At 41.9% G+C, this 18,975-nt stretch overlaps 1 protein-coding gene across 1 annotated transcript; it reads left to right on the top strand.

The window, feature by feature from the left end:
• Positions 1-2,206: 2,206 nt before the first annotated feature.
• On the top strand, positions 2,207-16,803 carry cntnap1 (contactin associated protein 1; the record flags this gene model as incomplete). The annotated part of the gene is made up of 24 exons (XM_084570872.1): positions 2,207-2,267; positions 6,248-6,349; positions 7,472-7,665; positions 7,953-8,106; positions 8,424-8,627; positions 8,857-9,041; positions 9,153-9,302; positions 9,475-9,736; positions 9,931-10,080; positions 10,173-10,347; positions 10,641-10,747; positions 10,865-10,987; positions 11,345-11,548; positions 11,645-11,801; positions 11,887-12,014; positions 12,126-12,299; positions 12,416-12,634; positions 12,742-12,981; positions 13,081-13,320; positions 13,444-13,571; positions 14,001-14,094; positions 14,231-14,461; positions 14,549-14,593; positions 16,610-16,803. 24 exons carry the CDS (start codon positions 2,207-2,209, stop codon positions 16,801-16,803), a joined length of 3,921 nt encoding a protein of 1,306 aa, XP_084426998.1.
• Between the last annotated feature and the right edge of the window lie 2,172 nt (positions 16,804-18,975).

Genomic DNA, 18,975 nt, shown 5'->3' with positions numbered 1-18,975 from the left:
AGGGAGGCTGGGTGAAAGAAATCCTGTATACTTTCTTTGCCTCTGATTGCTCCTGACAATAATATCAGTGGTTGAACACCAACCAGATTGTATTGGTTCTCCTCTGAGCTGGACTCTAAGGTTACTATAAGGTCAAATGTACAGGGTCGTTATGGAAACAGATGGCCACAAAGCCTAACGACAACCCGCACATCTATAAGCTAGGTGCAGATGCGTGGGAGGGAGGGTGAACATGTGTGTGCATGTGTCCACTTTATCTGTTATACTCTGACGCTGTCAGACAGAGACAACTCATTGGACAGATAAAACAGCTACTTTACCTTTAATTAGATCAAATTAATTTACAATAGAGAAGATGTGTTAGTGTAAAAATATAACCACATCTTAACTGGAACTGGAACAAAATTTGTAAGCCTATACCTCAATCAGCAACAACATTAAAACCTCAAATCAATTTGTTTTATCCTCAGCTGTTACTTTAGATGATTGCTATTTGTTAAATTTATGATTATTTGTGAGAAATAAAACTAGATCATTAAATATTACAACAATCAGCCACAACATTGATACCACTGACAGGAGAAGTAAATAACATTGATCATCTTGTGACAATACAATGTTCTGCTGGGAAACTTTTGGACCTGGCATTCATGTGGATGTTACTCAGGCATGTACCACCCACCTAGACCAAACCAGCCCCCCCCCCCCCCCACACACACACACACACCTCATAGCAATGACACTCCTTGATGGCAGCAGCCACTAACAACATTCTGTTGCCAGACACCACAGGACACCCTCAGAAGGCCCATGTCCATTCTCTGATGAGTCACAACTGTTTTGGAGACACAAGAGGATTTCTGCTATGACAGAGAAATGTTACTTCACCAACTCTTTTGCTACCTGTCTCTTGTCAGTTAAAATAAATACTTTTGCATTGGCGTGGGCCCATGCGCAGCCAGTTCCCCCTGCTGATTTAATGACATACTTTACTCTCATATGCCATTTTCTCCTGTTTGCAATTGTCTTCTCTCTGCAGCAGCAATTCCATACTCTTATGGTATTTGGGGGGGGGGGGGGGGACCAGTGGCAGGGAGCTTACAAACTGACAATCTGATTTGATTGAAAACAGCGTAAATCCCACGCTGGCCCGGGCATTCAATCTCACATCATCAGTGACACACTGCCGTCCCACAAACCCACTTCTTAATCCTAAAGCCTTTTTTTATTTTGTGGTCAATGTGCCATCCATAGCCACAAATCCCTTTCTGCCTCAGTTTCCCCCCTCCCCCTTCCATTGTGAGTGTGTGTGTGTGTGGGTGTGTGTGTGCAGGGATGAGTCTAAGTTCAGGCACAGCTGGCATCGTCATCCTGTAACCTGTTCTGCTGTGGGCACATTTGTGAGTATACTGGCATGAACTGAGTAGGCTACCTGAACAAGGTCAGACAGAGAACACGCAGAACTGCAGCCTGCTGGTTTGACGCTATTGTCATTCTTCGTTGTTCTGGTGCTTATAAAGGACACTGGGGACCTCCATCTTATTTTTGGGATAAGTTAAGATCTGCGTTCCTGGAGAGAAGGACTTCCTTACCACCCCCTCTTACGCAGAGCACCCAAACTGTGCCAAAGGACGACGGGGAAAGAGGAATACATCTCTTGTGCTTTCATGTTGTGTTATGATCTGCACCCCTGAGGGGAAACTTTTCACTAGCTCGATTCAACTGATTTCGGGGACCAAAAGCAACCCATACCATTCTTGATAGCTTTGGAGAAATACTGTCAGCTGCAGCGGACTTAGAAAGTTTTTTCCCTCTTCCCATCCCGTCTCCTCTGCACCTGAAAATCCAGACTCCTTAGGGAGAGACGCAGAATTCCACCACAAAGACTGCTGTCTTTCAGGGACGTTGCTGATTGAGCGCATTTCCAAATATGTTGAATACAGGAACCACGGTATTACACGGCGGTCATGTAAATAAAACAATTTCAAGGGTATAAACGAAGAAGTGCGCGTCCTCGGCGAAGCGCAGCATCAGCACCAGCATCCGATGCGCGTCCCCGCCCCGGTAAAGGCTGCCCGAGATCCCGGGAAGAGGAGTTGGAGCTGCGCGAGTTAAAGTTGGGCTAAAGGGGGGCTAAAGGATGCTGCAGAACGACCTATGGTCCAATTAACATAACCAATGCGGAGAAACGTGTCCTAAGTGAAGGATGACTTGCAAAATACTGAGCATATGCCTCTTGTTTTTGGGTTTTCAACATTGCTCATCACGTAAGTCCTGTGAAACAGCACTTGTTAATCTATTATCGTAGCTTAGATGTAGCCTATATACATGCATCGTCTGCAGATTGTATAGTTCCGTATCATATGCTTAAGGAATTGTTGCTGGATAATATTCGGTAGCATAATAAGTGGAAAATACCACTGGAGGGCAAAATGGCAAAATGTAGCCTGAGATGTTGGGATGTTTGAAGGGCAACACGCGTTGAAAAAAAACAGGCATCTTCAAACAAAGACGATTTCATTTTCCAGACTTGTTTTGGCTGTTGCTATTTCACAGTATTCATTTGTGAAATAACACAATAAGTCTAGAAGCAGACCGCGGCGGTCCTGCACAAGGTGCGCACGGTGATCCCCTCTCGCACTGGACTGTCTGCATTGCAGTGCTTTCTCTCCGCCAGCATGTAAGTTTCTGCAGCGTGCAGACTAAACTCCACTTCTTTGCAAAGCACGGTGCAGTTTTTGTTATTTCTTATATGTACATTTTCAGAATGTATGGATGGCGTGTGTTCTTTGACTAAAGATCGGTTGAATCCGTTCTCATAGTGACGGTTGAGAGAGCAGGGCTCAGCGTCCTAACCGGGACCAGCCCACTGCAGTACTTTTTTTTTGGGAAGCCTGCATTCGATCACCTGCCCACAAAAACCTGCATCCGGCTGGCAGGAAATCACTGCAAGAACTCCGCAGGTTCTGATGCAGTGATGTGGTGAATTAAGTTGGACAAAGGTGGGGATGTGTTCGAAACTAAAATTGGACAAGGGGACAGGTGCTACACTCATCTGCCACCGAGCTTGTGCATACTAATGCGCCTTATGTGAGACGCCAGTGTCAGTATAACCTGAGGTCGTCTCTTAGTCAAACCTGTGCAATGCATTGCATGAGTCATTAGTTTACGGATGAGGGATGAGCTGTCATGTGTCATGCTGATAATTGGAAGGCAGAATTTGGTGTTGCACAGCTGGAACAGAAAAACTGCTTGTAAACATGCAATATAACTGATTGTCTAAGGATACAGGCTAATAATACTTCTTTGTAGAACAAAAGCATAGCCAGCATTACAGTGAATTTGTTAAAACTTGTCAAAATCTAGGATCATCAGTTGGCAAGATCTGTTTATATATGATGGGAAGGAAAGCTGGGAAGGGAAAGAACGGAAAAGGTTGACTATAGAAGATGTTTGTGAACTTTACTTGATCACTGCATGCTAACCAGTAGGTAGAGGCCCATGTGTTTGGTTTATCCAAGTTCCTGGTGATCCTTCATTGCAGGCCAGTGGTATAGAATATGTACTGCTGCTGCTGCTGCTGCTGCTGCTGTTGAGATATGCACAGTGAAGCTGTGCCAAATTAAAATGGAACCTCAAATCCCAAAGCACTGTAACTAATCCCGAGGTGGGGATGAGACTCTTTATCTGAGGTGCTTGTGCGTGTTTGAATTAGATGTTTGAATTGGATTTTTTATGCTTGGTGCATTGTGTCATTGTAAGAAGTCTGAGCATCAAGAGACTGAGTGGCTTGTGCATGTGAAGGGAATTGAATAAACAGAATAACGCATGCCCAGATCTGAATTTAAGTGTGAATATGAGTGTGATGTCCTGCATCGTCCGAAGGTTTTATCCCCGGGAGTGGTCAGACACCACCCACTGTGATGCCTGCGTGGTTATGAATAATTTAGAAAACTCCCTCTAACAGAACATGCTATATTTTTGCTGCCACTACGTGCTTCTTTTTCTTCTTTCTTTCTTTTTTTTTTATATAATGTTTGCAGACACCTGCATTCAGTAGACATCTTCACTCAGGCATGGTTGCTGTCCGAATCTTCAGCAGTCATGCCTTACCAGCCAGTGACAGCCGCAGGAGGTGCCTCTCTGCATACTGTAAGCATCAGTAATGATGTGTCAGCCTAGACAGGCCAGCATACATTTACAGCAGGCTGATGATTCAGCAGGATTGGCGCTAGAGCTCTACCCAGCCGCACATTTCTCCACAGCCCCTTCATGATAAATGGAGAAAGTGACTACTCTGTGTGGTGCAGAGAAGGGAGGGGGGTGCCGGATCATGCGGAGAAGGCTGAAAACCTGGTGATAGGACGCTCTGAGCAGGCTTCAGGTAGACTTTAACTGCTGCAACACGACAACGCCCACTTGGAGAGAGAGAGAGGCAGCGGCGAGAGAGGGAATTAAAACAAAATTGCAAGATGACGATGAGCAAGAGTATGAGGTAATGGGACGCAGTCAAAGCAGGAGCGAGCGGATGATTTTTTAGAGTTGGGATGGAGATGAAGAGAGGGGAGTCAGAGTGAGAGAAAGGAAGCGAGACACTGAGAGGGAGGGGGTGCAGGGTGCGTGACAGGCTTAGCATAAGGAGGAGTTGAGGAGCAGAGTTGCCTGGGTTAACCTGCTGTAGTCTGGGAATAGTCACTCTTAACATTCCCTCTCTCCCTTTGCTAGGAAGTGAGGCATTGAAACTAATCGATATTCAAGCCATTAGTAGCAAATCCGCTACAGCGTCTCCTGAAAGCATCTGAATACTTGCCCATCGCGTGAATGGACATTTAAGCAGTGGAGCGCACCAGTAATGGAGTGATGCAGCAGGGATCTGTTATTGATGTCATCTTCTGCAGCATGGATTTCTGTATGGTGAATACAAAGGAAGATGACAGAGACAGAAAGTCAAGGTCACTTTTCCCTTGCTCAGCATAGCATAACATCTCCTACTGAATGCAGAGAGGTGGAAAGCCTGTATACCTGCTTTATAAAAGATAAGTCTTATATGCAAGTGTAAGGCAGAGACTGAAAACTATTCGCTTCCTTGTACATACAGTATTTCTTAACTGGAAGTATCCGCTCTGCACACAGAGTCGTCATCGCATCCTCTACAAAGCTATTTAAAATCAGAGGCCATGCCGCATCCTTCCTCATTTTTCTACATCTGCAGCCTGCAGCCTCTGTCACCTGCTACTTCTACTTTACTCCATGACCTCTGTGATTTGTAAGAGCAAATATCACGATGCCAGAACATCTGTTTCTAAGCAAACAACTCCAAATGTTAAAGAAACTTATACTGATGAAAGGGAAAGATCAGCACAAAGCTGCTACTATTATTATTCATTATTTCTGTCATCGTTGTACATACGGCATATGAAATATCAGATTTTGTCCGGACAGTGACACCCCAGTCGTCTACGGTTTTTGGTTTATCTATATTAAATCTCCTGAGCATATTAAAGACCATACTTCAGCACTTAAAATGAGACAGTGTTTCTCTTGCAGCTTGAGGTGAGGGCATCGGGCATTTGTCCTCAGCCGTAACAGAAGCAAGATTAGGCAGAATTATGGTCAGTTATAATAGCCGTGGATGGGGACCGCGCCTCAGCAGATGGGCGATGGCCCTATCAGTCTCATAACCACACGCGGAATAGCAACTCGCTATGACAAAGGCAAAGTCTTACTTTGACTGTGACTCTCTCACACACAAAAATGTGTGTCTTTCTTGAACAAATAATGTACGTCATGCATGCACGAACAAGCACACACACACACACAAAGATTCATATTATGCTGCCACGTTTAATTCTCTGTGCAGCAAGGAACAATACGAGCAAACACATCTTTGTCTTTTTTTCGGTATGTAACTGCATTTACAATAGTTTAGTGTGCATAATCAATTACTGTTTGTCCCACCAAGACTGTGAAGGTGTTTATTTAGAGCCTGTGCATTACTGTGAAGTAATTGTTATTCTTGCTATCTGCTTTTTAACCAGCAAAACAATCCAAGTGAGTTGAATTTAATTGAATTAATCAGGCCAAATGTGCATACCCTTTCACAGAGTAAATGAACTCCTAATGGTGTTTCTTATCAGGCCGTGCAGCGTTGCCTGTTTTTGTTACATAGAACAGTAGCATTTGCTGCACTATGAGAAGTCCTTCTTAATGACTCCTGACCTTGGTGTCTTTCATATTGTCCCTGCAGGAGAATGTGTTGATCCGCTCGTCTCTGGGCTCTATGCCTCCTCCTTCCTGGCTTCTTCCAGATATAACTTTCTCTACTCTGCCAATTTTGCCAAACTCTATGGTAAGTTCTTAATTGTCTTGTGAAGTCCATCCATACGTTCATGCCATTCGCCCTTGAGAGCGTTCTCAAAGCAGACACTTGAACTTATTGCAGTCCAAAGCCAAAGTTTAACTAATAACATCAGCGATAGCGCCATTCTGTTTATTGTACTGAATGAGTATGTCATACTGGCTCACCAGTAGGACCAGTAGCAGGGCTCTAAAAACTGGATGCTAAAATTAAAACATGTGTTTTAGCTATCAAGAGCAATAGATTTTGCAGTCACATATGTGTCATACTCAAGAATCTGTCTTAAAGGAACAATGTTTCCATCAGGGTTGGACAGAATATGGGAAAAGTCTGATTCTTCTGATTCTGAAATGGTCCTGAAGAAAAAAATACTACTTAACTAATTAACTGTTTTGGTTCACTCCTACCAGTGTCATTGCATTATTTCGGCTTTTAAAAAACACTGTACACAACTCGACTAGAACCAAATGCCAAACAAACCAGACACAATTTGTCTGTTGGCACGTACAAAACCGTACATTTCCATCAGGAATTGGCAGAGACCACATACAGAGCGAAAATGGAGTGCATACTAGATATATATTCACCAGGTGGACACAAGCATGACTCTATGCTAATGTTGATTTTTTAACTGGTGCAAGTGTAGATAAACACTTATGTATTACATGTTGCCCATATCAAGTTTAAAAAGGTGACGCGTGAATTGGTGTTTACAAATTGTGCCTGCTGCCCTGAGGTGGCCAATGCATGATTGCAGATTTGAACACTACACATTACTCATTATATTAATAATAATTTCCCTTTGGCAGTGGAATGAGGACTCCAGATTGCATAGCAGTTAACTGAATAAACATATTTAGACAAACAGGTTTAGGATGCAAGTAATTGGCTACAATTGGCAAATATGGTGCTTTCAGATGGTGAAATGCTTTTCGAAATTTCAGTCTAACAGTAGCTGTAAAATACATGTATAGAATGACTCAAATTCAAGATGCCTGAAATAACATTTATGGTAAGTTCTGTAAGGTCACAAAAGGTCATGATTACTTCTTTGACAAACTGTATGTCACTATGTGTGACACTAATTGAAACCTGTCACTTTCCCCCCCTCAGGCAGCAGTGGCTGGTCCCCTTCCCCCAGGGACAGACAGCCATGGCTTCAGGTAGACCTGGGCAGGAAATACCGCCTGGTGGCGATCGCCACCCAGGGGACCTTCAACTCATACGACTGGGTCACCAAGTACACGCTACTTTATGGGGACCGACCAGACTCCTGGACACCCTACATCATGAAAGGAGGCAACTCTGTATGTGTCACTGGGCCAGAATCATAGGGTTGGATGAGGGCCATAACCAGAATGAGTCCAGGATTAACTAGTCAAACGTAATCTTTATAGCCGGTTTTGGATTCAGTGGGTGTTCCATTATATTTATTGTCACTGGCACTGAAACAAAGACAGCACAACATATTATCTCCCTCTGCACTGACAAAGCTAATCTCATCATCAGTTCATCTGCAGTCTCTTAATACTGCGCTAACACCATTGCAATCATTCTAAAGCCTCTCCACTCTTGCTCCCATCTCTCTTTGTAGACAATGCCTGGTAACTGGAATTATTATCAGGTGAAGAGGAATGTCTTCCATTACGCCTTTACTGCTAAACATATTCGCCTGCTGCCTCTGGCGTGGAATACAGAGAACGGAGGGAAGATTGGCGTGAGGCTGGAGCTGTTTGGCTGCTCTTACGGTAAAAATGACTGATGGAGGCTACACAGAGATTTACTGACTCACATCCAGGGACCTTCCACAGTCCCAGTGCTTAATCATATTTGACAATAGGCCACAAAGTCTGAGTACCAAATATCACGTGTTTCATACTGAAGAACATCACACACTAGTTAAACCCCATCTGGAGAATTCCAGGAAATCAGCCATGTAGCGTTTACTCAGATAATCTTTATAACATAATACACATTTGACATAAAACAACATGGGCTGTATTTCAAATATGAAGGTATCTTAGTAAAACTGAATCTATTTTAAAACTTTGTCTGCCCCTTCCAGATTCCTATGTGCTACAATACAATGGGGATGACTCAGTGGTCTACATGTACCCAGAAAAAAGGTCCCGTACACTGCACGACCACATTGCCATAAACTTCAAGACACTGGAGCAGGACGGCCTGCTGCTACACAGCGAGGGGATTCAGGGAGATCTCTTCACCCTGGAGCTGAAGAGAGGCCGTCTTTACCTGCACATCAGCCTAGGTACATCCCGAGTGGAAATCTTGGAATTTATGGAAGGGCTCTTGTTGTAGCTGATAAAGAACATAAAATGCGACAGTGACATCCATCTCAGAGAAAAGCAGGCTTAGCTCAATCCTGAAATAAAGCCAGGATGTCTGAGTGGAGATCTTGGGATTGATATCTGGAGTTTTACAATTTCTTTACTGTGAAAGATGAAGCATTTTCTCTGTGCTTGCTCTTGGTTTTTCAGGAAGCAGCGTTGTTCACAAAATTGATGGTCGAACCACGCTGACTGCTGGCAGCCTTCTTGATAATCTTCACTGGCACTATGTCACTATCAAGCGCTATGGTCGACAGGTGAACTTCACAGTGGACAGTCAGACAGTGACAGCTATCTGTAAAGGAGAATTTACTCACCTGGATCTAGATACACAGGTATAGATATCTGATATGAATACCCTTCTTTGGTTACATAAACATTAGCGAATGTTGGATAATGCTCTGGGTTAATGAGGATAACTGACTGTCTTAATATCTGTCACTTAGATGTATGTCGGAGGAGTAATAGAGCAAAACTTGCCCCACCTCCCTACCACACCAAATTTCCGTGGCTGCCTGGAAAATGTCTTTATCAATGGCATCAACATCATTAACAAGGCTCAGAGAGAAGAAGAAGATATCCGCATACCGCAAAAGGTAGGGCTTTATGATAGCAGTAACTACAATATTTAATACTATTTTGGGTGATTATCAGTAACATTTCCACTTTAATTACATTCCCTGTCTCACATTCATTCATTTGTGAAATCACAATCAATGGAAATTGTTTCCTCACAACTAATGTGACCTAATTTCTCTCCCCATCTAGAAAAAGATGCATTTTGCCTGCCGTGACATTCTGCTCAAACCAATGACCTTTGCTGGGCCCAACAACTACCTGCAGGTGCCAGGCTTCTTCAGGAGGCCTCGCATGTTTGTCAAGTTCAAGTTCCGCTCTTGGGACTACACAGGGCTGCTAATGTTCACACGCTTTGCTGACGACCTGGGTGCCCTTGAGCTGGGTCTAAGTGAAGGACAGATAAATGTGACTATATTCCAGCCTGGCAAGAAGAAACTCCAGTTTGCTGCAGGTGGGCTTTTGACAGACATGGCAGTAGAGATTACATTTAAAGGTTTTAGATAATACAGTTCATTTTTGCTAAACTACATGTATGAATGGGCAGTTCCTGCTTGGAGGCAGGATTAAGCAAACAGATGGATGAATGTTGCGCAGTGTACATGTCATTTCTCATCACTGCATCATAACAGGCCCTTTCTTCTTTAGGATACAGGCTAAATGATGGGTACTGGCATACAGTGGATTTGGCAGCAAGAGACAACCTGCTAACTCTCACCATTGATGAGGAGGAGGGCTCGCCACTCAAGATCACCAACCCTTTCACCATCCGGACCGGGGACCGCTACTTTTTCGGAGGTGAGATAACGAATTAAACCACTGCAAGCAACGTAACGATCGCGTAACCCAAATCTGTAGTCTTCAAGTCACGTTTGCTTTTCTGTACTCAGGTTGTCCAAAAACCAATAACACAATAAGAAAGTGTGAGACCAAGCTGAATCGCTTCCATGGCTGCATGCAGCATATCTTCATAGACAATGAACAGCTTGATATTGACATTATCCTGCAGCGTCAGTGGGGGCGATACGCTGAGCTGTTGTTAGGCACCTGTGGGATCACTGACAGGTACGAAATACACTACTTATCACAAACCAAACCAGACTGATACATCTTAATTAAGAAAATACTAATATAGCACTGCAATGATGATTCATTACTACTGCTATGTCATACTGATTCATTTACCAAAGTCTCATGCCTGATCTTTATTAAAAGTTGGGATTCAGTGGCTTTCAATAATAAATTTCCCCCCAGAGGTCCAATATTCTCTTTAGAAAGAAATATCAGACAGAAAGGAGAGAATGGAAATATATTCCCCCAAGTCTCTCACTTTTGTAACATCAAATGACTCTTCACAGATGTACTCCAAATCCATGTGAACATGAAGGCAGATGCATCCAGTCCTGGGATGATTTTATCTGTCTTTGTGAGAACACAGGCTATAAAGGAGAAGTGTGTCACATGTGTAAGTGCTAACTATAATCCTATCTCTGCAGTAAGTGTTTCTTTACACTTAATTACACTGGGCCTTTGCTATTTCCCGGTAACAATAACAAATTGAACAACATCTCTCCTCGAACAGCGGTTTATAAAGAATCATGTGAGGCGTACAGACTCAGTGGCAAGTATTGGTCTGGAAACTACACCATCGATCCTGATCTCAGTGGGCCGCTGAAGCCATTTGAAGTGTACTGCAAAATGAAGTGTAAGTAATCACCATGCTTCACCATTACTAATATAGTACAGCTTCATCAGCAGTGTGTCCAGAATTTGCTGGATCATCTGTTTCTTGTTTAATGAGAAGTAGGAGGGCAATAAGTCAGGTTATTGTGTTCCAGTAATGAAAAATGTGTCCTGAAATTTCAAGGGAAATGAAAAGGGTTTATATAACAGCTGGATCGAGCAGTTTCGTGCTTGTGTGTTCTTGAAATTTGTGCTTTCTCTGTGCGATTACGCCGTGTCCAAGCTTTCAAGTTTATCAGGCATTAAATAGCTTTCATTGTTTCTTCTCATTTTCTGCATAAGCATTTTCTGACTATGGCCAACATTTGCATATTTTCAGCATATAAAGCTTGGACAGTGATTATGCATGATCGAACAGAGGGTATCAAGGTGACTGGGAGTTCAATAGACCGACCATACATAGTAGATGTGAACTACTGGAACGCCTCCTGGGATGAAGTCACAGCTCTTGCCAACACCTCCATGTACTGTGAGCAGTGGATTGACTACTCTTGCTATAAGTCCCGTCTCCTCAACACCCCCAGTAAGTGGGATTAGTCAGGTGTTTATTCTATCAGTGTGCTGATGGTCAACAAGTACAACATGAATGATACACATACAAATTTGATTTTCAAAACAGATGGAAGACCTTTTGGTTACTGGATCGGTCGCAACAATGAGAGTCACTATTACTGGGGTGGGACATTTAGAGAAGTCCAAAAATGCGGCTGTGCCATTAATCAAACCTGCATCGACCCCAAGTTTCAGTGCAACTGTGATGCCGATTACAGACAATGGTGAGAGAAAGACACATTAAGCAAGGTTAATTTGTCTTTCTGACACTGGCATTGATGTTTTAACATTCTCATTGTGACTTTTTAGGTATTCGGATAAAGGCTACTTGGACTTCAGAGACCATCTGCCTGTGAGGAGGGTGGTGGTTGGGGACACCAACAGGACAGGCTCTGAAGCTCAAGTCACAGCTGGGCCACTCCGCTGCCATGGCGACAGTGAGTTGATTATTTTGGGCTGATAATATGGCTAATCTTCAATTTATGAAGGGTAAGGAGTTGTGTTACTTTATATATATATATATATATATATTTTACTGTGTTCTACAGGAAGCATCTGGAACACCATAGCCTTCGTCAAGCCCACCTACATAACCTTTCCCACGTTAAGGCCTGGAACCACTATTGACATCTCCTTCCACTTCAAAACCTATCGTGGCAACTGTGTCTTCCTGGAGAACTCGGATGACCACCTTAAAAACTTTATAAGAATAGAACTGAATTGTGAGTGGATTCACCTGTTAGCAGGATCATTTCTCCATATGCAACTGTAAGATTTATGTAAGAAATACTGTGATTGTTGAAAAAAAATCCTTTCTATTTCTTGTTTTTTCTCCTAGCTACCCATAATCTTGCATTTGTATTTATGGTTGGCGATGGCATCCTTAATGTAACCCTGCACTCCCTTGTGCCACTCAATGATAATGAGTGGCATTTTGTTCAGGCTGAGCTTAATGTGAAACTGGTCCGGATAAAGGTAGATTATCAGCCTTGGGCTGTCAAACGATTCCCAGGCCAAACCTTTGTGACCATGCAGTTCACACACCCTCTTCTTGTAGGTAGGTCACCTGAGATGAATTTGGAAGCTTCAAAATTGAAAAATGGCATAAGTTAAATAGATTTAAAGGAAATGAATAAGCACTGATAAGAAGTTTTGTTGTTGTAGGTGCAGCCAATCGCACCCATAGACCTTTCCTTGGGTGCCTTCGAGGCTTACGAATAAATGGTGTCCCCCTTGATTTGGAGGGGAAGGTAAATGAAGAACAGGGTATAAGAAGGAACTGCACTGGACAGTGTCTCAACGCTACCATACCATGTCGAAACAGCGGCCAGTGTATAGAGGGCTATGCCTCCTACACTTGTGACTGTAACAACACAGCCTTTGATGGTTTCTACTGCCATAAAGGTAAGTTCATGCTCGTTTCTCATTCATGAAACGGTTCACAATAACTGTTCCTGTAGCACTTCAGAACAGCTTTTCACATTCCACATTGATATTTTTCAGATATTGGAGCTTACTTTGAGATTGGATCGTGGCTTAGGTATGACATACGAAAGAAGCCCATATCGGATGAGGCAGCATGGGCCAACTGGATCGACCCACACTATGACAATTTTAGCCTTGGATATAATGACACGGCAGATGACATAGAGTTCAGTTTCAGCACTGTTCACACGCCAGCTGTTTTGCTCTATATCAGTTCCTTCGTCCAGGACTACATTGCTGTTATCCTTAAGAATGACGGTATGAAAAGCTAAGAAATATGTTTTTCTTAGAATGAGAAAAAGCTGTAACCACTGATGTGAATGGACATGAACTGAAGTTGCAGGACAGCACTGAGGTATTCTGTTGTCTCTCTTAAACCAGGTAGTGTTGATCTGAGGTATAAGCTTGGACTCATAACACACAAGTACCAGCTGACTAACCGGAATCTGGCAGACGGATACCCTCACTATGTGAACATAACCAGACACAACAGAACCATCAAAACACAGGTTAATGCTCTCGCTGCTGCCGCTGTGTAAGATGTGATCCATGGTTTGTGTCACTGAAGTGAAATTATTGTGGCGTCTTAGAGATCTATGTACTGGTGTGCCTTTCCCAAAGGTTAGTTGAGCATGTTTAACTGGCTGCAAAGTGGAGCCTAATTACAGTGTAACATGGATTAGACACATCTTGAAGGAGTAGTTTGAAACTTCGGCATTAGTTTGGGTAAAGATAAGTTTGATATATCTGTAGATATGATTAGCAGCCTCTTAGCTTAGCTTAGCTTAGCTTAGTTTAGCTCAGCATTAGGGCACTTTGATGTTGAGTTTCTTTACTTTAATTAAGTCTACTTTTGGTATTATGGTCATACATATATTATTTCATTTTATGTTTTTTTGTCAACTGTTTTTTTTTTTTTTTTTTTTTTCTATGCATAGGTGGATTACGTGGAACCCATAGTGGACAAGATAACCTTAGTGGAAGATGCCAGGTTTGACTCACCTAAGTCCATCTTCCTGGGCAGAGTGATGGGTATAAGCCTTGTTTTCTACTCATCAATAAGAACATACATACAGCTTCAAGATGAACGCCTTGTTCATCTTGAATACAGACTCATTTATGCATGATTCACGTAAAGTAATTATGATGATTGTGTCTTCTCCTTCAGAGATTGGTGACATTGACTATGAGATCCAGAAGCATAATGCTCCAGGCTTCATAGGGTGCATATCTGGGGTCAGATACGATGTCTACGCCCCTTTAAAGGCCTTCTTTCGCCCGAATGAAACTGATCCTCCAGTCAAAACACAAGGTTATGTCTCTGAATCAAACTGTGGTGCCTTCCCTCCTGTCTTGGGTTATGTACCATGGGAAGTAGACCCCTGGTTTACTGGCATTGGTGAGTTTCTATGTGCGGTTGATAATCTAACATGGAAGGAACATTATTTTCTGTTCATTTGCTGAACTGCACATCTCTTTCTTTCAGAGTATTTTTATATCCATGATGACCTAGGTCTATTTTGGATAACAGGTAAGATTTTTTCTTGTACTTAACACTTTTTGATTACAAATCACATCTGTTTTTTTTTTATTCTGAAGCACCGCTTCTCACTCTTGTTTCTGTTTTACTCACTCTTTCCTTCATTTCCCAGAGTTTCCCTCTTTCCTAAAATCCTTTAATCCTAAATTAGAGCAGGGTTTTTAGATTCCAACGTAAGCTTGTGAGTGTTTGTTCAAGTGTCCGACTAGAAGCTCAATGCCATTCGATGTGGTACAAAACCAAAAAAAGAGACATTTTTAATGCACAGTTGTCATACCAAACATCGTATTTGAGTCTGTCTAGTTAAAGTCCCATTATATTTTTTATCTAGCTGACTTAATACAAGTCCTATTAACACTGTCCCTTCTTAATGATTTAAAAAATGTATACCTCAATTAAATTCATATTGATAATAAATAAAATTCAAGGTGGCTTCCAGTACTTCTTGTATTATGATTTAGAATGCGTATTTATATATATATATATATATATATATATTTTTTTTTTTTTTTACATATTCCTAAACCTTTGTAATCTACACATTACAAGAAGACATGTATAGTGGTGAGAGCAGATGAACAGTCTGCAGCACAGTATTACAGATGATGGAAGAAAACTAGAGCAGGTCCCCCAGATGAGCAGGAGAGGCTGGAGACTCAGGATTAAATTGCAGTACAAAGACTTTTTCTCCATCCCTGTCTGAGACCTTTACAGGATCAGCTATATTTAGTCTGCATGGGCCCAGCTTACTGTTCATCATTGATAGATGCTCCAGCTTAATAGATCATTTGGCTTCCAAGATATTATGCTAATGCAGGACATCAGCGTGTCATTAAGGATTAGAGCGCTGTTCAGGCAGGACAACAGTAGCCCCCTCCCCCGATATCAGACATCTTCTCTGTGTGATATACTGCAAGGATAAAATGGTTATGACCAAGAGATGACACATTTAATATTAAGTATTTCTGATAAACAAAATGCTAAGCTGTGCTGGTGAGCAAATGAGTTCATTGTGACGTCTTCATATCTGTTCTAAATGCTGAATTAGGTGCACAAGACAAAAATAAATTCTTTGCTTGATGCATTTTTGGTAGCATCAGCATCAGTCCACTCTCTGTACCCATTCATTAAGGATATGAATCTGAGGCATAAAGGTCTTTTCCAGCATGGATTGGCCAAGGAAACTCGGTAAACATAGATCTGACACCCAGAAAGAACCAGGGCAGGTCTTGGAACCATCACCTGTAAGACACCAGCTTGGACTACCGCACAGTAAATCTGATTGTAGATGCCAAATCTTATAGTCTGCTGGTCTGTGAACCCTTACAGCCCATTCAGTTACAGATTTGACTTAGATCTAATTTCATACAGATGCTAAAAGCTCATCTATGCCTTTTGTCAAGACTAATTCGCGGAACTAAAAGCTAGGAAGAAAATCATAAAATGTAGATAATTGAAAATGCAGCCCTAGGACTGACCAGAACACAGTGAGATAAGCCCATCACTCCAGTCTTCATAAACCTCTAGTGGCCATCTAAAAATCCCCTCTGGATAAAAAAGGGCCTGGTTCCACAGTATATATCAGATAATGCTCTCAGGTTACAAACCCAGCAGACCTCTCAGGTCAGGGGAATAATCATTTTACGGTAACTCAGTGGGATAGTTAAAAATGGCAAAGATATTATAAATACCCACCTCAATCTCTGAACCTTTTTTTCATAATTTAGAATCATAGAACACTTCATTCTCAAGAATAAAAAGTAAAGAGTGTAGTTGGTGTAAGCAACTACAGTCTGTTATTTCTGATGTTCCTGTTCTGCGCACAGTTTAGACCAAATGACGACAAAGAAAGCTGTGTTTGCTGTTAGAGGACAGTCGTGGGGTGGTGCTTTGGTTACCGAAATTCACACAACATTATTTGTGTAATCATTTTTGTCAAACTGTGCCTACTCCTCATCAGTATGCTGCCTTGCAGATTAACTCCGACTGTGCTATTTTTATCCTCAGTTATTGTCATTCTTGCGCTGCTGCTGCTCTTTGGAGGCCTGTACAGCATCTACGTCTATGCGTACCAGCAGAAAGGCAGCTACCACACCAATGAACCCAAAAACCTGGAGTCTCCCAGCAGCGCCAGGCCGCTGACCGAGACCCTGAGAAGAGAAAAAGTACACCTCCGAGAAGAGGACTTCAGGAGAGACTAGTATCACAGGACCTAGTGGACAGTGGGTGGGGTTTGACTGGGGGTTGGAGCGAGGGAAATAGCACTTACAAAAACCACAAATACCTGTATTAAGTTTTCAAATGATTTTCTTCTCTTTTCTTTTTTACATTTTTTGTTTGTGTTCCTTTTCCCAGTTGAGTGGGACATGATGCCTGGTGCTCTACATAGTACGTATTTTGGTAAGTTCTAGTTTTGCTGGGTTCAAAGTTCAAATCAAGCCCCCACGTTGCATGAGAAGCCAACAAGTCTCACACTGTATTGCAGGGTGAAATACTGAAGTGCCTCATCTGAGCAAGCTTGATTTGAAGTAACCATAAAAGCTTATTCAGATTGGGTTTAGATTAGACACTGTGGGATAAAGGATGTTTAAGTAGAACATCAGTTTAAAGTATTCAGGCTTTTATTGATTGATTTCTTTTCTGAGCCACTTTTGAGTCCGATTAAAGCTACCAATATCTTACTGTATAAATTTAACGCCATCTATAATATACCATTTGATGACAATCTCTCATGGAGCCATTTTTGACATCATAGCTAATAGTTTGTCTTGGGTTGGAGCAGCAAGCCTATCTGGAGAACTAAAACACTATAATGAATATCCAAATTTAAAAACAAACAAAAAAAAGGGAACAGCAACCAACCTAGGAGAGAACTTACTGATGAGCATGGAGCTTTGAGATGTTAAGCTTTGAGATGATTCATATAAAGATTGTAAAAGGTATATACTCTTGTATTTGTTGTACTGCAGCCTATAACGATGCATTACCTATACAGAATGGCACATGTAAGTGGTTCAGAATTGCCATAGTGTCAGTAGATAGCAGCTTTGCCGTTTACAGTATGCTCAGACTCATAACACATTCCCAACCATGGAGCTTTGGAAATGTGAATGCGAAGGCTTGAAGATATAGCACCTCTGGGTATGAGAGCTAAAAGACTGTTGGTGTACAGCAGAATGAAAACAAATAAGGTGATGAAGACAGAGTCCTAAACATCCAAGTTCTCACTCCTTCTGTCTTACTTCTGGCTGCTTTTATTACGGTCAAGCTGCCAATAGCTTGGTGCTACAGAGTGTCTGACCCCGCAGACGTACCGAATGGCAGAATTACAAAACTACAATCCTCTCATATTAAATAATAAAACTTTCAGGGAACAGCTGCGCCCTCCTGCTATGTGGAGAAGCACACACGTACACACACACATACACACACACAATACCATATGTACAGAGGACCACAAAAAAGTAAATGCTTATGTTTTATTTTAGATTCACACTGCTGGAATGTTTTTGCATAATGCTGTAGAACAGTACCTGACCACAATGCCATCGCTGCAGCCGCTTGTCTAGCCGCTTTCAGTGGAAAGTTGAAAATCCTACCTCTAGTCCAATGAAATTTCCCTCTTTGGCAGATTGAAATCTCATTTGATGTGCGGTGCGACCAAAGCTTAGAGCTATCCTCGCTCACTGCAGCACTCATTGACACTAAAGCACTGTTGTGTATGTGAAAAAATAAGTAAATAAATAAAAAATGGTTTAAAAAAAAAAAAAGAAAATATATTTCCAACATATGAGCTATGCATATGTAGAGCATGGGCGCACTTTGCAGTAACATACAATAATATGAGCTTCTTCCAGCCACTAATGTTGTTAATGTCTCAGTTTAATTTGCAACTGCACAATAGCAAGTAGGATGTGTTGAGTGTATACGTGCATATAGAAACATTGTGCTAAGCGACTTTTTTTATTCCTATGGTTTATACAAAACAAGTTCAAACAGTAAGAGGAGTGCTCTGAATGTAAATCATTTGACTCTGTAATGTATGAGCAGACTCTACAGTGGAGATCTGGTGTGATGTTTTCATCGTAGACTGCTTAGCACTGAAAGTAAAACCATTCTTAGTAGCTTTTTAGGATGCTCAGGATAAAGAAAGTACGGTACTTGTTCTCTGTAGCGCTAACACACCTAGCTTTCATCCATTACAGATGGGCAGTGCTGTGCGAAATTGTACAGTGGATGTAAAAATTTGATGTACAGATTTGGTCAAAACCGGCAGTTAAAGGCTATATTTTTAAGAATGTGCTGTAATGAGATGAATGGAAGTGAAAGTTGAGCGGTCAGAGTGAAACCAGTGGTTTGTGACTGATTCAAAG

Source organism: Chelon labrosus, assembly GCF_963514085.1.
Source record: "Chelon labrosus genome assembly, chromosome: 21".
Classification (NCBI taxonomy): domain Eukaryota; kingdom Metazoa; phylum Chordata; class Actinopteri; order Mugiliformes; family Mugilidae; genus Chelon; species Chelon labrosus.
Note: the sequence above shows the minus strand (reverse complement) of the source record. Positions and strands in the feature narration are given on the sequence as shown.